Here is a 27,050-nt window from a genome sequence, read left to right as displayed (position 1 = left end):
AACTGAATAATGTTCCCTTTTCCCCATGATTTTCTGTTTTCAGAATCCTTTCCACCAGGACACAACTCTACCTCTGATCAGGGGAACTATCTAGAAGCCATTAATCTGTCCTTTAATGGTGCGTGTCACTTTCTTTTGAAAACTAATAGTGGAATGAGATTATGGGTTCCTACCATGGCACTTCTGGCTTGACTCATGTATTGTATTTTCTCATTTTCAGTATTCGATAAGCACTATATAAACCGGAACTTTGACCGTACTGGACAGATGTCCGTAGTCATCACTCCAGGAGTTGGGGTGTTCCAGGTTGATCGTTCTCTTATGATTCTTACCAAGCAGCGTATGATCGATAATGGTAAGAGGTTGTATATAGAAATGAGGCATTCATTGGTAACTTATAGATGGGAATGAAATAGAGAGTTGATAATGTTGTGAGCTTTGGCTTCAGGGTATATTATTAGATCAGGACTGGTAGTCCTTCAGGTCCTATTTGTGGGCACCAGCTTTTCTGCAAACATAGCTTTTATTTTATCTCACCATTTCTTAATATGCTCTGAACTGAAAGTGACAATTTCCAGCAGTGTTAGACAATCGATAACAAATAAACTTGATTAAAAAAAACAACAACAAAAAGAATTAGACTCAGTAGAGGGAAATCTGAATGATAAAGGTATGTTTGCAGTGCATATAATTAATCTAGTATTGTCTCTGTTACCAGGGATTGGTGTAGACCTGGTATGTATGGGAGAGCAGCCACTTCATGCTGTTCCACTCTTCAAGGTGATGTATTTATGTTTTTTATGTTCCATATGGCATATGTCCAAAGTCATTATAATTGTATGACTGTTCGCTGGTATTTGGACTTAGAAAACATGTAACATGCCTGTTTATGTTACAGTTACATAATAAGTGTAGTTCTGGAGACTCGCGTCTTGTAGATGATTATAACATCCCACACTGGATCAACCACAGGTCAGAGCACAAGTGAAATAGCATGCTGTAATTGTTCTGACACAAAATCGTATTCTTACACTGCTCTCCCCTCCCAGTTTCTACACATCACAGAGTCAGCCTATGAATAACTGCTTCACCCCACGTATCAAACTGGCAGCTCGTAAGGTAACATGGCATTATTATTTTGTTTTTAGATATATATATCTGGCATCGAGACAGCTGGGGGGAGGGGGGGGGGGGGTTGGGGTTAGGTGGCTAGCATAACAATCGCCTTGTGGGCAAGGTGGCCACAGTTTCTATTCCCACTCAATAGGTGTCGTGGACAGCCACGAGTGGGAATAGTCCCTGCTAGTCGGCATGCCGACGGTCGGGATTCTGAGGGGACAGGATGTGGGGTGAGGTATTGTGACCGCCAGTCACAGAACTGCATTCCGTAATAAGTTGTGATTTTTGATGTGAATGTAAATTCGCCTCAAATCGCACTTTCCAAACATGCGAATTTGTGCTGAAAGTTGCAAATAAATAATTTTTTGGGGTAAATACGCAATTCGCATGGGACTTCTCACGATATTTGCAGCTAGCAAACATGCAATTTTTAGACCAACGGTATGCGAGTTACATGGTGGGTGTGCTGGAGCTTGAATGAAAGTCACCCATTGGCACCTGGAAGTCCACTAAATGATGCATCACACACCCTATATAAACCCCACACCCTCCATTTTGTCCTTTGATAGGGTGTGAGGCTTTTTGAAAGTAGAAGAGGCTAGTTAGTTGTTTTTGTGAGAGAGCTTTGGAAAGTCTGTTTTGCAGTACGGGACCAGGAGTTCAACAGAGGATGAAAGAGTACAAGTACTTGAGGAGTGAGCAGGTGAAGAATGGCAATACTCCTGAGGCAGAGACGCAGCAGGAGGCACAGATGGAGGAGGAGGAAGGCAAGGAGGAAGAGGAGCCACCAACTAATTTCCTGTGAAAAATGTGCAGTGGTCACAATGTGCTCTTTTCTTATGAAGAGAATGATGCTGTGGTGAGAGCCATGGTTCCTGTTTACCACCAGTTACGCAGAGTGCTGGCATGGATTTGTGCAAAACAACATGGTACCACAAACTCACCGGAGACTGGGTGGTTTGAATATTACTCCTATTGTGTCCCTACCCTTTCAGAGTATGTCTGGGAAGGGCAAAGCTGCTGGATCAGTTCTTGAAAAAGATGGAATTGTCCAGAAATTTTTTGATTGTTTGATTGTGCCAAGTGTAAAACAAAATTTCCACATGTTTAGTCAGACTTGGGGGCAGTTTGTGAGTCCTGTGTGGTGTCAGTTCAAAGTGCTGTAGTGCCTGCTAGTGCGTTTCCTTCAGTGGATACACTGACAGGGTCTATGTCAGAGATGACGAAGCAGTGGTTGCCTCCAGACATGTGGGGCCATCTCCTCTTGCCTTGTTGGGTTCATCTGCAAATCTTACACTAGCAGGGCTTTCAGGCAGACCATCTTCTGAAGTCGCTGCTGACTTTCACTCTGTATCTCAGCCTTCTTAGTTGACTGAGCCATCCTGGAATCAAGATTTGACCCACTCAGGTTAGTACAGGTCTCCTCTTCTTTGGATTCTTCCTCCAGTGGCTCAGGAGAGCCCTCCATTCAGAACGCTCCTCAGAAGAGACGGCTTTCATACTTTCCTCCAGTCTTCTCGCAGAAGAGTATTTCTAAAAGAATTAGACCTGGATCTTTCTTCAGTGCCACAAGCTTGGTCACCTTAATTAAGGCTATATGCGAGGTGTTGAAAATTTCCGAAGCTGACTCCCTGGAGTCCAAGAAGGTGTATCTCTTCAAGAGGAAGCGTAAACAACTATTTACCTTTCCATCTTCTCCGCAGTTTGAGGACTTGCTGTTCACAGCATGGACGCATCCGGATTGAAAGTTCCAAATATCCAGACGTTTGATTTCTCTTTACCTGCTATCGACCATGGATAGATCCAAGTGGGAAATTCCCCCTTAATGGATCCCACAGTTTTTTGGTTGTCCAAAAAGACAGCTATCCCACTGCCACGATCTACTTCATTCTTGGACAGTTCGGATCTAAAGCATGTGTCTTCTGAGGAATCTTGTCTTCTCCTTCGAGGTAGTCCTGTTCAGCAGGTTTGACTCCCGTGATCTTTTTGGACCTGCTCTCCAAGTGATACTTTCTCACCTCCACCTATTTCTCAACTCAGGCCCATCTGTCCCTCCTATGGTGGTTTAATACCAAACATCTCTGCGACAGTTGTCTGTTCATGATTTGGGATTGACGTTAGTAACCATGGACACCTGTCTCTGAGGCTAGGTCGCTGTGGCTCTCCAGTATCAGTCTCAAGGCATTTAGTCTCAACAGGAAGCGTTGCTGCCCATCATTGTTCTGGAACTTAGGGCAATCTTCAATGCCTTGCTAGCAGCTTGACAGCTCCTGCAGGGGCGTCCAGTCTATGGCATACATCACTCACCAAGAGGATATATGTAGACCATGGCCAAGGAACTACTCCCTCCGAGTAGCACACACATCCTCCAATGGGTAGAAAGTCACGTACCGGCATAACAGGTTACCACTGCCACCATGATCTTTACATCGGCGAGTGGTCTCTTCACCCAGACTTCTTCTAGGCTCTGGTAGCACGATGGTTAGTGATGGATATTAATCTTATGTAATTTTACCTCAACCGCAAGGTTCCTCTTTACTGCTCAAGAACTAAAGACCCCACGGCCCGTGCAGCAGATGCTCTAACTATGCCGTGGTCACTACGTCTAATCGTCCTTTTTCCATAGTTTCCGCTTCTTCGTCAGGTTATGAAATGCATCAAGTGGGAAGGAGCGACTGTGATCCTGGTGGCTCCAAATTTACCACATTGGTCGTGGTACCTTTGAGATCTTGTAATAGACGATTCGTGCCCTTTTCCACTTCATCCAGACCTATTGCAACAAGGGCTGCCCATCTACCCCGTCTCACCTCGACTGCATTTAACAGAGGGGCTGTTGAGGCTTTCAGTCTAAGGGCAAAGGGTATTTTGGAGGCTACTTATTCGAGCTGCTTATACTCTGCCAGGAGAGTGTCCAAGCTCGAGAAATTGCCTCCAAGTTCCACATCAATCATCCTCTTGTGGTTTCGGCTCTTCCCAACAGAGATTCTTCTTGTCATCTCTTGATGTGGTACGGGCCCTTCGGTTTTACATTTTCCGGACTTAGATCTTTCATAAAACAGACGACTTGTTTGTTGTCTGTGATTCCCATTAATGGGTTTGGCTGGACTCATAGCAAACAGTATATCTGTGGATTCGGCTGGTAATTCAGCAGGCTTACATTTCTCGTGACCAACCACTGCCTTCCAGGGTTTTGGCTCATTCCATTTCGTTGGTGGTGCATCATGGCGCCCTGCTGCTCAGCTGAGTCGGGCTGCCACCTGGTTTTTCGTGGACAATATTGTAAAATTCTACCATTTTGTCCAAAGAGGCTAGTTTTGGGCGACAGGTACTTTGCGCATCCACAGTTTTGGAACGTCCTCAGTGTACTCCAGTGTCCCGAATGAATAAGGGAGAAGGGTTTTTGGTACTTGCGGTTAAAGCCATTTCTCAGATGTCAGGGAGGGCACTGTGCTGCTGTGTTTGGCTGTCGTTTGTTTGCCATGTGTTTGTTGTGACGTGTTCCATCACCAATACCCCTTTCACACCACACAAATAACCCGGTATCAACCCGGCATATTGCTGGGTCGACACGTGTCGGCGTGCGTTGTGAAAGCGCCATAGTCGAAATCCCGGGTTGTCTGACACGGTAATTCAACCTGGGAATAAAGCAGTGTTATTCCCGGGTTGAATACCAGGTCAGTGGCAGCGTAAACGGGCTCCCGGGTCCGTGCGACCCGGGACCCGTTCACTACGACAGGGAGAAGTGGCGCGGAGATGATCTCATCTCCCAGTACTGGTTTGGCCCCCTGCCGCTATGACAAACCGCCCGGCATATTGCCGGGTCGGGGGAAGCCAGCAGCAGTGTCCAATGCTGGATCCCACCTGGGAAGGACCAGTTTCAAATTCCCAGGTGGGATCCGGCATTGGCGGTGTGAAAGAGGTATTGGTTGTTTTTTCTGCTTTTCTATTGCTCTCTTGTCTCAATCTCAGCTTTTATTTTGTAAAACTTAATTGTCAGGTGGAGTATAGAGGGGAGAAACCACATTCAAATGAACTGTGATTTAAAGTGTCAGGCTCCATACTCAAGGGTCTCCAATGGAATTGGAGAAATGGATTTTAATACTTGGAAAAATTAATCTCTGCAATAATATTGCTATTGACTTTCCTGAAACCTGTGTTTGCATATATATGTTGTCTGGAGATTAAGTTCCTATAAATATTGGGTTCATTATTTGTTTGCATTTTAGGTGGCTAATGAGAAAGGCAGAATCGGAAGAGATCCTTGTAAGTTTGATGCAGTTTCTCTTACTCGCTTTCCAGGGTTTATGTTTCTCTCTTTTTTTTGTACCATAGCTGTACTTCCAGAGTATTCACTAATAGTGATATGTGTTCTTGTCAGTTTTCTCAGGTCTTAATGAATGAGTCAGGAGATTGTATTACCGCAATTTAGTTACTTATCAATACTAATTGTCATAAATGCCCATTCTCTTTTTTTCCTAAAGCACTTGGAAGCCCCAAAGAAACAGAGAATGCTCTGCCCATTCAAGTTGACTATGATGCCTATGACTCTATGGTATTCCGATTGCCTGGTCCATCTAGAGCACAGCGCACCACTACCTTCAGGTGACCAGTAGAGACTAGCGATAAGAATTCAGTGTTACTCAGAATAACTGAAATTAGTATGCTCAAAATAGAAGTTTATTCAGTTGTATACTGCATGTCCTGTAATAGCAGGATTATACATTGCTGACATTCAGTATATTTTATTAATTAATTCAAAATTCTAGTTCTCTGTATTGTATTAGTTCAGTAACAGATCTTCCATTTTCATAGGCCAGTAAGAGAGGCTCAGACCCGGAAGAGCTCCTGTTCTTATGATGTATCCTGCAGCCCCTCCCAGCAGAGTCGCCCATTCCCATCCGAGGAGGGTCGGAGCCAGACGTCAGATGAGAGCTCCTTGGGCAAAATCTCTAACATTCTGCTAATACCACGACCACATCTACATCAATATGAAGCCAGTAGCTCTTTGGGTTATACCAGTAACAGAGGTAAATTGTACATTAATGACTGATGCCAAGTGTTTTCTTAAATGAAAACTTATATATTTAATAATTAAATAAAAAGAACTTGCTATTTGTACCCTGGCAATGATACTACTAACAAATTTCTAATGAAACCCCTGTGCATCTAGACTAGAATATGAAGAATATTCAGGATCTGTTCATTTGAAATTTAGGATATCGTGGAGGTAAAGCACTAATTAAGTGACCTGTTCTCATTTGAGCTGACAATTTGAAATATATTGAACTCTATCATCTAACTACTGTATATAACTTTGTTAATTGCATTGTCTCAACTTCAGTGCCATTGCTTTGATGTTAAATTAATATTATATCCATTAATACTTTGACTTAGACTCTTGTTGAATGCATCATTGTTACATGTCTCACTGTCATACATGGAAATTAAAATTACTGGGTTTACGTAATCTGTTTATATACCTACAGTATTACTCTCTTTTATAATTATTAATTTAATTGTGTAGTAAAGTAGGAGGAACATGTAGCCCTTTACTTGTGTCATGTGATCAGCTCATCAGTGTTATGATGTGCAACACAGCTTTGCTCAAACATGGAGAAAAATGTACCTTCTTCACCTTAGAAGTGACATAGGAATTCAGCTAAGGAAGTAGGGAAAGTAATATACTATAGTAGTGCAATGTGTCGCTTGGTTATAATTAATATCATTAACACATGTGCATGCCTTTGCAGCACCCTGACTCCTCTTCAGTCACGCCTCCGACAGATGGATACACAAATCAACTGTTAGAATGTAAAAATAGATGATAGAGGGGACATTCCCTCCTCTATCCTCCATAAGTCATGATACATAGACCACTGTGTTTGTTATTGTGTGACTACACATTTTCTCCATGAAAGGCCTTTCATTTTTGCATTGTTATGATTACAAATATTCCATAAGCCTTGTCAGTCATCATAGATAAGCCTGTATACTGTACTGTTTCTCCCACCAAGAGCAGTATGAGACAGATAACATACTAGATACAATATTTCTTTTTCATCCACTAGGGGTCACTGGAGTACTCTAGGGATATGGACGGTTCCGCAGGAACTAGGCACTGAATAGTTAAACTTTGACTATACCTCCCCTCCATATCCCAGAGTACCTCAGTGTTTTTTCGGTGCTCACCGAGACTAGGCTTGTGGAACTTGATCCACAATTACTGAATTTTTTGATTATTTTTTTTTTTGGAATCCCTTTCCCCCTTCCAAGAAGGCGAAGGTCTGGGATAGTGAAAGCTGCTGAAGCAGCTGTGGGTGTCGGACCTCTCTAGAAGAGCTCCCTCACTACCACGTGCAGGACTCCTGCAGTAAAAGGCTGACAGTGCTTACAGAGAAGCCCCGTCATTGCCCTCACCACAGGGTCCAGGTATGTTGAATGGGGCGGTCAGCTCACGCTGCCGCCCCGCTGTGTGGGATACTGTGTGTGTGTGTGGCCGCCGGGCGCTGTCTTCAGCCGCCCGCCGCCGCTTCCAGCGCCGCTGTTTATGCTGTGTCCCCCGCCGCTCTGAGCCGCGCCGGCCACGTTGATTTATGCATAGGCCGCTCCACGGCTCTATGCAGCGTGCTCCCCGGCCCTCGATGCGGCTTCCGGCTCTCTCTCCACCATAGCCCGGCTCCGTGTATAGAGACGGTACACGGAGCACGGGGGAGGGGGGGGGGCACACAAATGAGAGTTTTTAAAAGGCAGGCTCCATAGCCTAGTGAGTAACTTTGCTGCCACAGTGATGTTCCCTCCACACAGAAATGTCAGGGTCACTGGATAAAATCTCATGTTCCACTCTTGTTGATAAAAGAAGTATGTTTCTAGAATAAAGCAGCGCTGCATATGTGTTACAATAGGCTATTAAGTCTTTGTTAAACAGGATACATGTTATATGTGCAGGTTTGAATGCACATGTTTATTAAATCTGCTTACATAATTATAAGTCTGCACTTTTAACCATGCTTCCTGTTGTTTTTCCTGTTGTATTTCCAGAATTTCCTGTATTACATCTCTCCTCCATTGAAGGCGCAGGGGTGTTAAGGGGAATTTGGGATCAGGTATTACTGGCGTGCACTGCACTTGGCCAGATATATATTTTTCTCTGACGTCCTAGTGGATGCTGGGACTCCGTAAGGACCATGGGGAATAGCGGCTCCGCAGGAGACAGGGCACAAAATAAAAGCTTAAGGATCAGGTGGTGTGCACTGGCTCCTCCCCCTATGACCCTCCTCCAAGCCTCAGTTAGATTTTTGTGCCCGGCCGAGAAGGGTGCAATCTAGGTGGCTCTCCTGAGCTGCTTAGAATAAAAGTTTAGTTTAGGATTTTTTATTTTCAGTGAGTCCTGCTGGCAACAGGCTCACTGCATCGTGGGACTAAGGGGAGAAGAAACGGACTCACCTGAGTGCAGAGTGGATCGGGTTTCTTAGGCTACTGGACATTAGCTCCAGAGGGACGATCACAGGTTCAGCCTGGATGGGTCACCGGAGCCGCGCCGCCGTCCCCCTTACAGAGCCAGAAGAGACGAAGAGGTCCGGTGAAATCGGCGGCAGAAGACGATCCTGTCTTCAGACTAAGGTAGCGCACAGCACCGCAGCTGTGCGCCATTGCTCTCAGCACACTTCACACTCCGGTCACTGAGGGTGCAGGGCGCTGGGGGGGGAGCGCCCTGAGACGCAATATTACAGTATATACCTTAGGTGGCTAAAAAGAATACATCACATATAGCTCCTGGGCTATATGGATGTATTTTACCCCTGCCATTTTACACAGAAAAAGCGGGAGATAAGGACGTCGTGAAGGGGCGGAGCCTATCTCCTCAGCACACAAGCGCCATTTTCCCTCACAGCTCCGCTGGAAGGACGGCTCCCTGACTCTCCCCTGCAGTCCTGCTTCAGAATCAGGGTAAAAAAGAGAAGGGGGGGCACGTTTGGCAGCAAATAAATATATTAACAGCAGCTATAAGGGAGTAACACTTATATAAGGTTATCCCTGTATATATATATGTAGCGCTGGGTGTGTGCTGGCAGACTCTCCCTCTGTCTCTCCAAAGGGCTAAGTGGGGTCCTGTCCTCTATCAGAGCATTCCCGGTGTGTGTGCTGTGTGTCGGTACGCGTGTGTCGACATGTATGAGGAGGAAAATGATGTGGAGGCGGAGCAGTTGCCTGTGTTGGTGATGTCACCCCCTAGGGAGTCGACACCTGACTGGATGATTGTATTTAAACAATTAAGTGATAATGTCAGCAATTTGCAAAAAACTGTTGACGACATGAGACAGCCGGCAAATCAATTAGTGCCTGTCCAGGCGTCTCAGACACCGTCAGGGGCGCTAAAACGCCCGTTACCTCAGTGGGTCGACACAGACCCTGACACAGATACTGAGTCTAGTGTCGACGGTGACGAGACAAACGTAATGTCCAGTAGGGCCACACGTTACATGATCACGGCAATGAAAGAGGCATTGAACCTTTCTGACACTACAAGTACCACAAAGAAGGGTATTATGTGGGGTGAGAAAAAACTACCAATAGTTTTTCCTGAGTCAGAGGAAATAAATGAGGTGTGTGAAAAAGCGTGGGTTTCCCCCGATAAAAAACAGCTAATTACTAAAAAATTATTAGCATTATATCCTTTCCCGCCAGAGGTTAGGGCGCGTTGGGAAACACCCCCTAGGGTAGATAAGGCGCTCACACGTTTATCTAAACAAGTAGCGTTACCGTCTCCTGATACGGCCACCCTCAAAGAACCAGCTGATAGAAGGCTGGAAAATATCCTAAAAAGTATATACACACATACTGGTGTTATACTGCGACCAGCAATCGCCTCAGCCTGGATGTGCAGTGCTGGAGTCGCATGGTCGGATTCCCTGACTGAGAATATTGATACCCTGGATAGGGACAATATTTTGTTAACTATAGAACATTTAAAGGATGCATTACTATATATGCGTGATGCACAGAGGGATATTTGCACCCTGGCATCAAGAGTAAGTGCTATGTCCATCTCTGCCAGAAGAGCGTTATGGACGCGACAGTGGTCAGGGGATGCGGATTCCAAACGGCACATGGAAGTATTGCCGTATAAAGGGGAGGAGTTATTTGGGGCTGGTCTATCGGACCTGGTGGCCACGGCAACGGCTGGAAAATCCACCTTTTTACCCCAGGTCACTCCACATCACCAGAAAAAGACACCGTCTTTTCAAACTCAGTCCTTTCGTTCCCATAAGTACAAGCGAGCAAAAGGCCACTCTTTTCTGCCCCGGGGCAGAGGAAGAGGAAAAAGACTGCACCATGCAGCCGCTTCCCAGGAGCAGAAGCCCTCCCCTGCTTCTGCCAAGTCTTCAGCATGACGCTGGGGCTTTACAAGCAGACTCAGATATGGTGGGGGCCCGTCTCCAGAATTTCAACGCGCAGTGGGCTCACTCGCAAGTGGATCCCTGGATTCTACAGGTAGTATCGCAGGGGTACAAACTGGAATTCGAGGCGTTTCCCCCTCGTCGGTTCCTGAAGTCTGCTTTACCAAAGTCTCCCTCCGACAGGGAGGCAGTTTTGGAAGCCATTCACAAGCTGTATTCCCAGCAGGTGATAATCAAGGTACCCCTCCTGCAACAAGGAAAGGGGTATTATTCCACGCTGTTTGTGGTACCGAAGCCGGACGGCTCGGTGAGACCAATTTTAAATCTGAAATCCTTGAACACTTACATAAAAAGGTTCAAATTCAAGATGGAGTCACTCAGAGCAGTGATAGCGAACCTGGAAGAAGGGGACTATATGGTGTCTCTGGACATCAAAGATGCTTATCTCCACGTCCCAATATACCCTTCTCACCAAGGGTACCTCAGGTTTGTAGTACAAAACTGTCATTATCAGTTTCAGACGCTGCCGTTTGGATTGTCCACGGCACCTCGGGTCTTTACCAAGGTAATGGCCGAAATGATGATTCTTCTACGAAGAAAAGGCATTTTAATTATCCCTTACTTGGACGATCTCCTGATAAGGGCAAGATCCAGGGAACAGTTAGAAGTCGGAGTAGCACTATCTCAGGTAGTGTTATGTCAGCACGGGTGGATTCTAAATATTCCAAAATCGCAGCTGATTCCAACGACACGTCTACTGTTCCTAGGAATGATTCTGGACACAGTCCAGAAGAAGGTGTTTCTCCCGGAGGAGAAGGCCAGGGAGTTATCCGAGCTAGTCAGGAACCTCCTAAAACCAGGCCAGGTCTCAGTGCATCAGTGCACGAGGGTCCTGGGAAAAATGGTGGCTTCTTACGAAGCGATTCCATTCGGAAGATTCCATGCAAGAACATTTCAGTGGGATCTACTGGACAAATGGTCCGGATCGCATCTGCAGATGCATCAGCGGATAACCCTGTCGCCAAGGACAAGGGTGTCTCTCCTGTGGTGGCTGCAGAGTGCTCATCTACTAGAGGGCCGCAAATTTGGCATTCAGGATTGGATCCTGGTAACCACGGATGCCAGCCTGAGAGGCTGGGGAGCAGTCACACAGGGAAGGAATTTCCAGGGCCTGTGATCAAGCATGGAAACATCTCTTCATATAAACATTCTGGAACTAATGGCCATTTACAATGCCCTAAGTCAAGCAAAACCTCTGCTTCAGGGTCAGGCGGTGTTGATCCAATCGGACAACATCACGTCAGTCGCCCACGTAAACAGACAGGGCGGCACGAGAAGCAGGAGGGCAATGGCAGAAGCTGCAAGGATTCTTCGCTGGGCGGAAAATCATGTGATAGCACTGTCAGCAGTTTTCATTCCGGGAGTCGACAACTGGGAAGCAGACTTCCTCAGCAGACACGACCTTCACCCGGGAGAGTGGGGACTTCACCCAGAAGTCTTCCACCTGATTGTAAACCGTTGGGAAAAACCAAAGGTGGACATGATGGCGTCACGTCTAAACAAAAAAAAACTGGACAGATATTGCGCCAGGTCAAGGGACCCTCAGGCAATAGCAGTGGACGCTCTGGTAACGCCGTGGGTGTACCAGTCAGTGTATGTGTTCCCTCCTCTGCCTCTCATACCAAAAGTACTGAGAATCATAAGAAGGAGAGGAGTAAGAACTATACTCGTGGTCCCGGATTGGCCAAGAAGGACTTGGTACCCGGAACTTCAAGAGATGCTCACGGACGAACCGTGGCCTCTACCTCTAAGAAAGGACCTGCTACTGCAGGGGCCTTGTCTGTTCCAAGACTTACCGCGGCTGCGTTTGACGGCATGGCGGTTGAACGCCGGATCCTGAGGGAAAAAGGCATTCCAGAAGAAGTCATTCCTACTCTGGTCAAAGCCAGGAAGGACGTAACCGCAAAACATTATCACCGCATTTGGCGTAAATATGTTGCGTGGTGTGAGGCCAAGAGGGCCCCTACAGAGGAATTTCAACTGGGTCGTTTCCTTCATTTCCTGCAAACAGGACTGTCTATGGGCCTAAAATTAGGGTCCATTAAGGTTCAAATTTCGGCCCTGTCGATTTTCTTCCAGAAAGAACTGGCTTCAGTACCTGAAGTTCAGACATTTGTAAAAGGGGTGCTGCACATACAGCCTCCTTTTGTGCCTCCAGTGGCACCTTGGGATCTCAACGTGGTGTTGAGTTTTCTAAAGTCACATTGGTTTGAACCACTTTCCACTGTGGACTTGAAATATCTCACATGGAAGGTGTCGATGCTGTTAGCCTTGGCTTCAGCCAGGCGTGTGTCAGAATTGGCGGCTTTATCATATAAAAGCCCTTACTTAATTTTTCATTCTGACAGGGCGGAATTGAGGACTCGTCCTCAATTTCTACCTAAGGTGGTTTCTGCATTTCACATGAACCAACCTATTGTGGTACCTGCGGCTACCAGGGACTTAGAGGACTCTAAGTTGCTTGACGTTGTCAGGGCCTAAAAAAATATATGTTTCCAGGACGGCTGGAGTCAGAAAATCTGACTCGCTGTTTATCCTGTATGCACCCAACAAGCTGGGTGCCCCTGCTTCTAAGCAGACGATTGCTCGTTGGATTTGTAGTACAATTCAGCTTGCACATTCTGTGGCAGGCCTGCCACAGCCAAAATCAATAAAAGCCCATTCCACAAGGAAAGTGGGCTCATCTTGGGCGGCTGCCCGAGGGGTCTCGGCTTTACAACTTTGCCGAGCAGCTACTTGGTCAGGGGCAAACACGTTTGCTAAATTCTACAAATTTGATACCCTGGCTGAGGAGGACCTGGAGTTCTCTCATTCGGTGCTGCAGAGTCATCCGCACTCTCCCGCCCGTTTGGGAGCTTTGGTATAATCCCCATGGTCCTTACGGAGTCCCAGCATCCACTAGGACGTCAGAGAAAATAAGATTTTACTTACCGATAAATCTATTTCTCGTAGTCCGTAGTGGATGCTGGGCGCCCATCCCTAGTGCGGATTGTCTGCAATACTTGTATATAGTTATTGTTACAAAAATTCGGGTTATTATTGTTGTGAGCCATCTTTTCAGAGGCTCCCTTGCGTTTATCATACTGTTAACTGGGTTCAGATCACAAGTTGTACGGTGTGATTGGTGTGGCTGGTATGAGTCTTACCCGGGATTCAATATCCTTCCTTATTATGTACGCTCGTCCGGGCACAGTATCCTAACTGAGGCTTGGAGGAGGGTCATAGGGGGAGGAGCCAGTGCACACCACCTGATCCTTAAGCTTTTATTTTGTGCCCTGTCTCCTGCGGAGCCGCTATTCCCCATGGTCCTTACGGAGTCCCAGCATCCACTACGGACTACGAGAAATAGATTTATCGGTAAGTAAAATCTTATTATAGAGACACCTTAGTGCTATTTACTGAGTCGCGCAAGTTGTATTTTGTATTGTCTGTCTACATAATGAGTAAGACACCAGCAAAGACTAAAAAGCAGTTTTCCTACCATGTCTGTAACAGTGTATTACATGGATCTACACTCACTTACTATTATTTTTATCATAACTGTTTATAACGATATTATCCCAAAGACTGCAAATTTGAATCATGGCTGTGGTCAGCCAAATACTGGCTTTGTGCACTGTTGTAAAGTAAGATGTTTATACAATTGGTCAGCACATGGTGATTATAAAACAGTATCTGTGGAGCACTGCAAGCATTGTGAGTTCAGGCTCACCTGCAGCAGCTTTGCTTAATTCACTTAGCCACACCACAATTGGATACGCCCGATCTCATCTGATCTTAGAAGCTAAGCAGTGTTGGGCCTGGTTAGCCACCTGGGAATACAAGGTGCTGTAGTTATTTTTAAATCTACAGCCACACCACACTGGATTCGGGACCCATTAACTAAGCTGCGGTTAAGCAGCAGATTTCTCAGGTTTATAAGCCTGTGAGTGGTCACATTTAGTTTCAGACTTCTAACAATATATATATATTTTTAAGGTCTGAGTATGTGTGAATATACATTGTTGTATATGTGTGTATATTTATATATATATATATATATATATGTATAATATGCTGACATTAAAAATCTATTTTGCAATAAGCAAGACTACAGTGGCGCAGTTGGTCGGCACACAGTGCTTATTAAACAGTATCTGTTGAGCACTGCAAACATTGTGAGTTCAGGCCTCACCTTCCCAGATCCCCAGTAGCCTAATGGATAGGACACTGCCCTCCTAAACCAGGGATTGTGGGTTCAGGTACCATCTGGATTGCAAGTCACTACAACAACCATTTCATCACCAGAGTTGATGTTTAAACAGCAGCTTTTGCTTATTATTTTTACAGGTGGCTCTGTAGCCAAGTGGTTAGGCTTCCCGCCCACAGTGAACATTGTGATTGCATGGACACTGGTTCAGTTCCTGGTTTAACAGGTGTAATATATAGATATAATAATAAAAAAAACATGGTAGGACACCATTTTTAACGTTACTTCCTGGGTCTTTGCTGGAGGTTGCTGCCCTACAACACTCAGCTTCTAGGGGAGCGGGGGGTTGTTAGGAATTTAATTTATTAATTGTTTTTGACAGCATGTCTCTACAGGAAGATTCACTATTGCTGGAAACCACGTGCACTATAATGCAGGTTTATACACAGATTACTTCCGTGGTGTACTTACTGGTCGGGGTACATGATCACTAAGTCTAATGCATAATCAAACAAGCAGCTTCGCTGCAGAGTTGGTCACACAGTGTGTCGGACAAATTCGACTGCGCAGACAGACCCTTACCGGTCCTCTTTGGGGGGAATGCGGGCGCATGTACTGCCTGAGAGGAAAAAAAATTACTGTTTTATCTAGATTGTTGCGGTCGATTCGCCGCCAGCCCTCATAGCACCAGGCCAGTACGTCAGGTTCTCAGCGAAGGCTGAACAATTTCCAATGAGAGACAATTGCAATTATTGGGCGTTTAACTACCTATCGGAGTGTACCCTACACAACAGTAGGGCTGTTGCTTCGCCCTGCTTTGGTAAGGGTTTGAGGTAACAAGGCTGTAGTGGCAGGGCGCTCCAGTTCAGGTTTGCCCTAAATAAAGACCACCTTACACTTCTTGCTGCCTACAGCTTCTGTGAAGTTGGCAGTTGGTTCTTGCGTCTCAGCTTCGCTAGTGGTGCACAACGTCCACTTTGGCTTCGTTCCAAACGAGAATAGATCGCAGACCGAGTGGGGGGGGAAATCTGATTTCCTACCATTGTCTACGCGAATTCCTGAATTATTCCGTCTCAACGATTTAAATTCCTAGGTATGATTCTCGATACGGTAAATCAAAGAATTTACCTACCCGAACAGAAGTACAGGTCATTCGTCATCTGGTACAATTAGTGCTCAAGCCTCGCACAGTCTCGGTTCATTTGTACATTCGCCTATTAGACACAATGGTGGCGGCTTTTGAAGCGCTTCAGTTCGGAAGACTTCACTCACGTCCTTTTTAACTGGATGTGCTCGCAATGGTTGGCTGTGGCCTAACGAGTACAGTGTCTGCCTGCAATGCATGCCAAAAACAATGGTCGGGCTTGCTTCTGCAGATTCACCGCAGGGTGAGGTGGTCTCCAAGGGCCAGGGTGTCTCTACTCTGGTGGCTCAAAGTACAGAATCTAACTGCAGGGAAACGGTTCGGCGCCTGGAATTGGATAATTCTCACGGCGGACGCGAGTCTCAGAGGTTGGGGAGCTGTAGTTCAAAATTTCAGCTCCAGGGTCTCTGGGCGGATCACGAAAGATTGCTGTCTATAAATGTCCTGGAACTCCGGGCAATTTACAATGCACTACGACAAGCAGTGCACATGCTGCAGGCTCAGGCTGTTCAGGTGCAGTCAGACAATGCGACGGTGGTCGCATACATCAACAAACAAGGAGGAACGAAAATCCGCATGGCAATGCGGGAAGTAGCTCGAGTCCTCAATTGGGCCGAGGTGATTTTGTCGGCAGTATTCATTCCGGGAGTGGACAACTGGGAGGCGGATTATCTCAGCTGCCGGGATTTTTATCCAGGATGTGCATTAAATCCAGAAGTGTTTCACATGCTGGTCCAGAAGTAGGGTTACCCGCAAGTGGACCTGATGGCATCTTGCCACAATTATCAAACGCCCCAGTACGTGTCCAGAACGAGAGATCCAAAGGCAGTGGCGGTGGATGCTCTCACAATCAAGTGGCCATACAGTCTCGTGTATCTGTTTCCACCGTTTTCCGATGCTCCCTCTGTTGCTAACACGGATCAAAAGAGAGTCCGTCACAGTCATACTAGTGGCGCCTCATTGACCTCGGAGAGCTTGGTTTTCGGATCTCCGCGGTCTACTCGCGGACGTTCCTTGGCCGCTTCCACTGCGTCCGGACCTGTTACAACAGGGTCCGTTCTTTTTCTCCGATTTAGTGCGGCTGCGTTTGACGGAGTGGCTGTTGAGACAGCCCTCTTAAAAAGAGAGGGCATTCCAGAATAGGTTATAACAACCATGTTACGAGCTAGGAAGCCGGTTACGGCAGCTCATTATTACAGAATTTGGCATGCCTATATAGGTTGGTGTGAAGTTCGGAAGTTTTCGACATCATCTTTCAAGTTATCCCGTCTTTTGTTATGTCTACAGATGGGGTTAGATGGAGGTCGGCGTTTATCCACACTAAAGGTGCAGATATCTGCGTTGTCAATTTATTTTCAAAGAAGATTGGCTCTATTGCCGTCGGTACACACCTTTATGCAGGGTGTCCTCAAAGTACAGCCTCCATTTCACTCCACTTACTGCGCCATGGGACTTGAATCTGGGTTTAGATTTCTTATAGTCTTTTTGTTTCGAACCCTTACAACAAGTGGATATTAAGTTTCTCACTTGGGAAACAATTTCTCTCCTAGCCTTAGCTTCGGCAGGGCGGGTTTCAGTTTTGTGTGCCTTGTCATGCAAGCCACCGTATTTAGTGTTTCATAATGACAGAACGGAATTTTAGACGAATCCCGCTTTCCTGCCAAAAGAAGGGTCCTCTTTTCACATCAATCATCCAATAGTAGTTCCTGTGTTAACAGGAGATTCTGGAATTTTGGTTGTGGTACGCGCATTACGAGTTTATGTATTCCGAACGTCTACAGTTCCTAAGACGGATACGTTGTTATTCTCTATGATGCGGCCAAGATGGGTTGGCCACCTTCTAAGCAGACCTTATCCAGATGGATAAACTGACCATACGTCAGGCTTACCTTCATGTTAGATTACAGCCGCCTACATCAGTAACAGCTCATTCCACACGTTCTCCGGGAATGTCATGGGCAGCTGGTCGTGGAGTTCTACGACACAGCTTTGCAGTGCGGCTACAAGGTCTTCAGTGCACATGTTTGTGCGCTTTTACAGGTTTGATATTTTTGCGGCATCAGCATCTAGCTTTGGCCGTCTAGTGTTACAGGTGCCAAACAGCTCTCCCGCCCAGGGGGGAAACTTTGGTACGTCCCTAGAGTACTCCAGTGACCCCTAGTGGATGAAAAAGAAAATAGGATTTTGGTACTTACCAGGTAAATCATTTTCTTTGAATCCATAGGGGGCACTGGACGCCCACCCAGAGCAGTTGTTTACCTGGTTGTGGTAAGTGCAGGGAATTTTATGGTAACACACTCTTACCGACTGTTTCAAATTAGAAATTCTTTCGGGTTGGTGTCAACTGTTAGTTGTCAGTTTCGTTTTGTGCCAACTTTATTGTTGTCCGTTTTTGGTTATATGTATTTCTCCATTGTCAACCTCTATAGCTCCAGTTCGGCTCAGTAAAAAACACTGAGGTACTCTGGGATATGGAGGGGAGGTATAGTCAAAGTTTAACTATTCAGTGCCTAGTTCCTGTGGAACAGTCCATATCCCTAGAGTACTCCAGTGCCCCCTATGGATTCAAAGAAAAGGATTTACCTGGTAAGTACCAAAATCCTATTTTCTCTAGCATCCATAAGGGATATTGGGGGAATCTAGTACGATGGGGTATAGACGGGGTCCAAAGGAGCCGGTGCACTTTAAATTTCTTCAACTGGGTGTGCTGGCTCCTCCCCTCTATGCCCGCTCCCACAGGCAGTTTAGAAAAAAGCGCCCTCAGGAGAGGATGCACACTCTGGGAGCTCCAGAGAGTTTACTTCAGTTTCTTTTAAATCTTTGTTATTTTCTGTATGCTGTTTGGGCAACAGCATACCTACACCGTGGGAGTTGGGGTGCGATCAGTCACCAGCCTTGCGAGATGTCAGAGCCGCTTCCTCGCTGCAGGACCACTGTCCTGAGAGGTTGTTGTACAGTGGGGCACTGCGCCTTTGTGGTCACAATCGCAGCAAGCCGCACACCCCTAACAATAGACTGAAGGTGTCATCAGTGGTGAGTACAAACCAGGGGCTCCGCTAGGGGGGTCCCCCGGTTCTTGGTGCGGCAGAACGCGGGGGCAGCATGCGGGAGCCTCCTGGGGGGACCCGCTATAGCTCCCTGTGTACACTGGCAGAGGTGGGTAAATCTAGCACATGTGTGATGATCTTTACTCATGGGGAGACTTTTGCCAGTATAAATATGACTGAATTATCTCAACGCCATCACAGGGGGCGAAGCTTCCTCAAAGCGGGACCAGCAGCGTTTTGGCGCCTTTCTCTGCTTACAGCTGCAGCAGCAGGCACACACAGCTCTTCCAGACACTCAGGATACGCAGGAAAACTGGTACAGGGGTGTAACAAAGGGGAAGAGCCGCTATTGTACACTAATCTGTGTCTTGGAAAGGACAAAAAAAACTGTGTTTCACCGTGGTATATCAGCTTGCAACCTCACTGGGGCTGCTTAGCTTTGGTGTGCTGTTCCTTCCTCTGTGTCTCCCTCTCACATACAGTAAGGGCAGGCTTGCTATTATATTACTTGTCTGTGTGTATGTAGTGTTGTTTACTGTATACATGGTAAAACACCAATTATGCAGTGTTTGTCACACCAGATTCTCTCCTCCTACGGCTGGTTCATTATCATGTGAACAATGTAGTCAGTCCTCACAGCACAGTGAGGGGACTGCAGGGGAGGGTCAAGAGCCTTCCTGTCTAGGTGCTATAAAAAACGTGATGTCAGATATGTCATCTCAGCTCACTGCTAGTGCTCAATAAACTCAACAGTTGCAGCAGGCTTTTGCAGACCTGGCTGCAAGGGCAGAGCAGCACGCCCCCCTTCCCCCCACCCCCTTAAAATTCAGGACCACAAAAACATGGGTTAGCTGCTTTACTCTCAGATTCAGATTAGGAAATACTGGAGAAGGTGGAGGAATTGGAACCTATTACTGGGGACTCCCTTCTGCCCAGGGTATTGAACCCCTTATTTTAGCTATACGGGACGTGTTAAAACTCCCTCTAGAGGACGCTGCGACACAGCAGTTGTTTTTATTCACACAGAACAGGCCCAGTGTTACTTTCCCTGATTCTGCAGAGTTAGATGACCTATTTAAATTAGCCTGGAAAAATCCAGATAAAAAATACCAAGTGTCAAAACGGTTTTTGCACACTTTCCCATTTGCTTCTGAAAGCTGAAAATTGTGGGAAGAACCTCTCGCTGTGGACGTATCAGTCTCCCGCCAAGGCGGTACTGCCGGCTCGGGCTCCTTCACCCTGTAAGATCCTGGGGATAGGAAGATAGAGACTACACTAAAGTCTATCTACACTGCAGCGGGTATGTCTCAAAGACCGGACATAGCGGGTTGCTGGATGACTCATGCCATTCATACCTGGGCTACTGAGATTCAGGAGGGCCTCTCGGGGGAAACACATTCAGGACACTGCACGTGTCCTCTGTGACTCTCTCAAGGAGATAGGCAATATTAATGCTAGGACCAGTGCTATGGCAGTGTCGGCGCGCAGGGCTTTGTGGTTGTGTCAGTGGATAGCGGATGCAGATTCTAAGTGCAGTGTTGAGTCTCTCCCTTTTTTCGGGGGAATGGCTCTTCGAGGTAGAATTGGATACATGGATTTCTAAAGTTACTGCAAGGAAATCCACGTTTCTCCTCTCTGGGGCCCCGCCAGCTAGGCATTCCTACCTGGGTCCGTTTACCCGGTACTTTCGGTCTAATAGGTTTAGATCTTGGGCCAGAGGTGCCTCCAACGTGGCTAGAGGAACCAGAGGTAAGACAAGAAATCCAGCGATCGCCAGTTCTCAGGAACAAAGCACCAGTTCAGCTTCGACTAAGGCCTCAGCATGACGGTGCCCACCCACCCTGAGGGGATCTCGAGGTGGGAGTTCGGGTGTGTCACTTTAGCCGCATCTGTGAAAATTCCTGCCAGGATACCTTGGTCAAGGACCTCATTACTCAGGGCTACAAGCTGGAGTTCGACAGCACTCCTCCCCAACAATTTTCAACTCAAGCTTACCAACTTTGGAGGATACGCGAGTTACGCTGCAACAGGCCATCCTAAAGTTGGTCCAATCCCAAGTCATTGTTCCAGTGCCACTGCATCAACAGGGAAAGGGTTACTACTCCAACCTGTTCGTGGTGCCGAAACTGGATGGTTCAGTAAGACCTATTTGAATCTAAAATCCTTGAACCCTAACCTAAAGGTTTTCAAGTTCAAGATGGAATCCTTTCGAGCGTTGATTGCGGGCCTGGAAGAACGGGAGTTCATGGTCTCCCTGGATATCAAGGACGCCTATCTCCATGTCCCTATTTGGCCACCTCATCAGGTCTACCTGAGGTTTGCCCTGCTGAACGATCGCTACCAGTTCCAGTTTCACTACCCTTCGGCCTGCCCACGGCTCTGAGGGTGTTCACGAAGGTGATGGCGGAGATGATGTTCCAACTCCGGGTCCAGGGGGTCAATGTTGTCCCTTACCTGGACCATCTTCTGATAAAAAGCAAGATCCAGGGAGCTTTTATTGCTCCAAATAGACTGCACTATCCAGTTGCTGTCCCTCCACGGGTGGATCTTCAATTTACAGTCCCACCTGGAGCCAACTCAGAGGCTCCTGTTCCTGGGAATGTTGCTGGATACTGTGGCCCAAAAGGTGTTTCTCCCAGAGAACAAGGCGAGAAAACTTCAGGAGTCGGTTCGCATGGTTCTCTGGCCTTCTCGGGTATCCATCCATCTTTGCATAAGAATGTTGGGGAAAATGGTTGCCTCGTACTAGGTGATCCAGTATGGAAGGTTCCATGCCAGAACTTTTCAGTTGGACCTCCTGAGCAAGTGGTCCGGATCACATCTTCAGATGCACTGGATAATTCAGCTGTCACCTCAGGCCAGGATTTCTCTCCTGTGGTGGCTGCAGTCCTCCAACCTACTGGGAGGCCGAAGTTTCGGGATTCAGGTCTGGATCCTCCTCATGACGGATGTGAGTCTGAGCTGATGAAGAGCTGTCACCCAGGGGGTTCAGTTCCAGGGCAGGTGGTCAGCCCATGAAGCCCTCCTTCCGATCAACATTCTGGAACTTCGGGCAATCTACAATGCTCTGCTTCAGGCCTCTCCTCTGCTCAGGGATCAAGCGATCCAGGTGCAGTCAGACAACGCCATGGCAGTGGCGTACATCATTCGGCAAGGAGGGACAAGAAGCAAGGCCTGCATGCGAGAGGTGTCAAGGATACTCTTCTGGGCAGAAAAAAATGCAAGAGCAACGTCCGCAATCTTCATTCCGGGACTAGACAACTGGGAAGCGGACTTCCTGAGTCGTCATGATCTCCACCCAGGAGAGTGGGGGCTTCACCATCAGGTGTTTCAGCAAATCATCGACCGGTGGGGCTGCCCACATGATGGCTTCTCGACTCAACAAGAAGCTTCGCTGGTATTGCTCTCGAACAGGGACCCCCAGGCGAGGGCAGTAGATGCACTGAAGTCGCCTTGGCCTCTGCCACTGCAGAGAGATCTTCTTCAACAAGGACCGTTCGTCTACCCGGACTTAAGGCAGCTTCGTTTCACGGCTTGAAGGTTGAGCGGAACATCCTAGCTCACAAGGGCCTTTCTAAAAAGGTTTTTGCTACCATGGTTCAGGCCAGGAAACCTGTGACGTCAAAACACTGTCATCATATCTGGAGGAGATATGTCTCTTGGTGCGAGAAATGCACATATCCACCTGTGGAGTTTCTCTTGGGACGTTTCCTCCGTTTCCTGCAAGCTGGTGTAGAAAAGGGCTTACGTCTGGGTTCCATTAAGGTCCAGATTTCGGGCCTCTCAATTTTTTTCCAGAAGAAATTGGCGGTATTGCCAGAAGTTCAGACCTTCTTGCAGGGGGTGCTTCACATTCAACCCCCTTTTGCGCCACCCACGGTACCCTGGGATTTGAATGTAGTGTTGTAATTTCTACAGTCCTCCTGGTTTGAACCTCTGATGACGGTAGAAGACAAGTACCTCACGTGGAAAATGGTGATGTTATTGGCCCTGGCTTCTGTTCGACGTGTCTCAGAATTTGGGGCCTTATCGTGTAAAAGCCCTTACTTGGTCTTTTATGAGGACAGAGCGGAGCTCAGGACTAGGCAGCAGTTCCTGCCGAAGGTTGTCTCTGCGTTCCACTTCAATCAACCTATTGTGGTTCCGTCATGTTCTGACACTTCTGCTCCTCCGGAGGCATTGAATGCTGTGAGAGCCTTGAAGATCTATGTCAAGAGAATGGCTTGGATCAGAAAGACGGATTCCTTGTTAGTGCTCAATGATGCGCAGAAAAAGGGTTGCTCTGCTTCAAAGCAGTCCATTGCTCGTTGGATTAGACTTACTATCCAACAGGCCTATGTGTCGGCAGCCTTACCTGTTTCTAAGTCTCTTAAGGCCCACTCTACAAGATCGGTGTGATCTTCCTGGGTGGCTGCCCGTGGAGTCTCGGCCTTGCAACTAGGCCGAGCTGCTACCTGGTCGGGGAAGAACACCTTTGTGAATTACACAGGTTTGATTCCCTGACCAAAGAGGATTCCCAGTTTGGGCAGGTGGTGCTGCAGATGTCTCCGCACATTCCCGCCCGTTCTGGAAGCTTTGGGACGTCCCCATCGTACTAGATTCCCTCAATATCCCTAGATAAAATAGGATTTTAATTACCTACCGGTAAATCCTTTTCTCGTAGTCCGTAAGGGATATTGGGCGCCCGCCTCTGCGCGTAGACTTTTCTGCAGGTTGTCTTTTCTATGGTTACCTGTTCAGCTGTTGCTGTTGTTGTTGTTACCAGCCGTTGCTGGTCGTTTTTATGTTCGTGGTGTGCTGGTGTGAAAATCTCACCACTCGTTGTTATGTTCCTTCTCTGAAGTATGTCCTTTCTCCTTCGGGCACTGTTTTACCTATAACTGTTTGTGGTAGTGGGCATAGAAGGGAGGAGCCAGCACACCCAATTGAAGAAATTTAAAGTGCACCTGCTCCTTTGGACCCCGTCTGTACTCCATCGTACTAGATTCCCCCAATATCCCTTATGTACTACGAGAAAGGAATTTACCGGTAGGTAATTAAAATCCTATTTTCCATGTCATCTATTTTGTGGTGTTTCAAAATAGACACCGCAGGAGCCATAAAACAGGATTTTTTGTATTATCTGTAAATTCCTTTTGTCAACCATGGTTTTAGAAAAATTATTTTACAGGTAAGACAAATATCCTATGGTGGCCACTGGGACTGTAAAGCTGTCCCTTTATGGGCGGGAACGCTCCTGATTTGCACTGAGGACCCGTCACCGAAAGGCCGCATTGGCAGATGTGAAGGTGTTGAAGTGATAAAATTTAATGAAGGTGTGGGCAGAAGACAACCAAAGCTGATCCGCAGGTGCCCCACGGCGGGCCACCCAAGAACGGCCAACCAACTGCATGGAATGGGCGCTGACCGACGCCGAAACCAGCTTCTCAGCAAGTAGCTTGGCGAATAGTGACACTTAACCAACGCGCCAAAGACTGTTTGGAGGCTGGCCAGCCTTGTTTGTGAACATCATAAAAGACGAAAAGGGAACCTGATTTGCAGAATTATTGAGTTCTGCGTACATAAGTATGCAGAGCTTGTACTACATTCAGAGTGATAAAAGAGTTACTACAGTCAGTAGACTCAGAAGGTGCCAAATAGGGAACTACAATCTCCTTATTGATACGGAACCTGGAGACTACCTTTGGAAGATAGCAGAGTACGAAGAAAGGCGCAATCCGAGTGGAAAACTAGGAATGTGGTTTTGTGATAAGTCTGAAACCTGGTGCGCCGAGGCAATGGCCAACAAAAAATTATTTTCCATATTATCCAGTGGAGATTAACGAAGTCCAAAGGCTCAAAGGGAGCCTTTGTAGCATCTTGAGGACCAAGGTCAAGTCGCAGGGATGCATCGGAGGTACAAAGGGAAGCCGTATGTGAAGCACCCCCTGAAGGAAAGTCTGAACCGCTGACAAATGAGCCACACGGCTCAGAAACAACACTGAAAGTGCAGAGACCTGCATTTTCAGGGAAGCCAGACGAAGTCCAGTCCTGTCTGCAGAAAGGTCAAGACTCTGAAGAGACGGTATGCAAGTGGGCTCAAACTGCTGACAGCACACCACTGGAAACCCCACCTGTTTTTAAGACTGACCTCTCAAAAGCCACCCTGTCCAAACCAACCGGGGCAGAACGGGGTTAAGACACAGGTCATTTGGCACGAAAAAGAATGCGAACACCCTGAAGATGGAGGTGGGCCACCATCACTGACACGACCTTCATAAACACTCTCGGTGCTGTGAAGAGGCCGAAGGGCAGGGACCGAAACTGGCACTGCTTCTTCTGCACTTTGAAGAGTAGGAAGCGTTAATGATCCACCTGTATGGGGATCTGTATATAGGCGTCCTGAATGTCCAAGGAGGCCATGAAATCTCCTGGCTCCAGGGACTGCATAATGGACCGTAGCGACTCCATTTGAACCTGGCAACCCAAAGAAACAGGTTCAGGGTCCAGAGGTTGAAGATGGGGCAGAAGGAAACTAAGAATAGATTCAAATAAAAGCTTGTTCTCTCTTGGGTAGATGGAACAGGGATAATCAACCCTGCTTCCAGGAGGGAACTGATAGAAGATTGGAGAGCGGTAGCCTTGCCGTCATCGACTGGCAGACTGGTCGAAAAAACCTGTGCCGGCAGCCTTTCCTGAAAAGTGAGGGCGTGTCCCCAGGACACAATACCTGACACCCAGGAGTTGTACGTGGTTTCCAGCCAGATGTTGGCGAACTGAAGGAGACAACCGTCCACCGTGGTATAAAACGGGGGACCTGGCATGTCATGTTGCAAGTTTATCAGCTGGTTTGGGTGTCTGGTGGCGACTGGACCATGCTTGGCTGCCCTTGGATTTGGTTTTTTTTGGGGCGAAGAGCCCTGAACGCTAGACTAGTACTGCCCACTTGCTTTGTCTTGTGGGTGAAAGGAACGAAAGGAGGTCCGCTTGGCCTATGGTGCCGCAAAGGGAAGAAAGGCCATCTTAGAAGCTGCAACTGTAGCCACAATTTTGTCCACCTCTGGACCAAATAGAACATTCTCCCAAAGGGTAGGGTCATGTTGGACTCATTATACGCTCGCCAAGAGCAAAGCCATAAATCCCGCCTAGCTGCCACGAATGAAGCCGAGATCTTAGAGGAAAAGATACTGCCATCCAGAGCCGCCTCACCCAAATATGTGCTAGCCTCCCTGATTTTATCCACACAGGAGAAGGTCACTGGTAGCGATGGGACAGCCGCCGCTGACTGCTCAAGGTTGGTTGTAAATCGGAGTTGGAGAAGGGACTTCTGACGTCACTAGTGGAGGAGACACGTAACCAGGGGGAGGAGCTATGGACCGAACAGGGTACCCGAAAAGTACGCTCGCCACGTTTCGGGCTCTGCTCCGCTTCACTCGCCACCTGATTACTAAAGGTAATAGTTGGTGGCGTGGATAGTAGGGGAACTATCCCGCTGGCCTAGCTCCTCCCCCTTGTGTCGTGCCTCCTCCCCCTAACGTAAAAGGTCCCTTAGGCCACTTGAATCTAGCATCTACCGACTGCTCAATGGGGGTAATTCCAAGTTGATCGCAGCAGGAAATTTTTTAGCAACTGGGCAAAACCATGTGCACTGCAGGGGAGGCAGATATAACATGTGCAGAGAGAGTTAGATTTGGGTGTGGTGTGTTCAATCTGCAATCTAAATTGCAGTGTAAAAATAAAGCAGCCAGTATTTACCCTGCACAGAATCAAAATAACACACCCAAATCTAACTCTCTCTGCAAATGTTATATCTGCCTCCCCTGCAGTGCACATGGTTTTGCCCAACTGCTAAAAAATTTCCTGCTGTGATCAACTTGGAATTACCCCCAATGTACAAAACAAAAGTTAAAGTAAACGCTAAAAAATGTGTGCTTCCTGTTAGGCACCAAGAAAAAAATTGTTTCACTGAGAGCAGACAGGGTGTAGGGGAGGATGACCCTCTGCTGCACTCTTACAGAAGTTTAACTCCTGTGTGCCCGAGTCTCCTGTGCTCACCATACCCCACAGTCCCAGTGTCCACCATAGGCTAACTGAAAAAAAATATAATTTATCAG

The 27,050-nt window shown here is 47.2% G+C and overlaps 1 protein-coding gene across 6 annotated transcripts in view; it reads left to right on the top strand.

Moving 5' to 3' along the window:
- The window catches only part of DEPDC5 (DEP domain containing 5, GATOR1 subcomplex subunit), a 358,748-nt gene that overhangs the window by 149,424 nt on the left and 182,274 nt on the right, over positions 1–27,050 (top strand). For all 6 annotated transcript variants that reach the window (XM_063913059.1, XM_063913056.1, XM_063913058.1 and 3 more), the window contains exons 14-21: positions 44–118; positions 221–355; positions 719–780; positions 899–972; positions 1,050–1,119; positions 5,346–5,382; positions 5,601–5,721; positions 5,932–6,146. In XM_063913059.1, coding sequence (XP_063769129.1) covers positions 44–118; positions 221–355; positions 719–780; positions 899–972; positions 1,050–1,119; positions 5,346–5,382; positions 5,601–5,721; positions 5,932–6,146 — 789 coding nt within the window. The remainder of the gene's footprint in view (positions 1–43; positions 119–220; positions 356–718; positions 781–898; positions 973–1,049; positions 1,120–5,345; positions 5,383–5,600; positions 5,722–5,931; positions 6,147–27,050) is intronic.

This window comes from Pseudophryne corroboree, chromosome 1, assembly GCF_028390025.1.
Source record: "Pseudophryne corroboree isolate aPseCor3 chromosome 1, aPseCor3.hap2, whole genome shotgun sequence".
NCBI lineage: Eukaryota > Metazoa > Chordata > Amphibia > Anura > Myobatrachidae > Pseudophryne > Pseudophryne corroboree.
The sequence above is the reverse complement of the archived record's forward strand: the minus strand, read 5'-3'. Positions and strand labels throughout refer to the sequence as shown.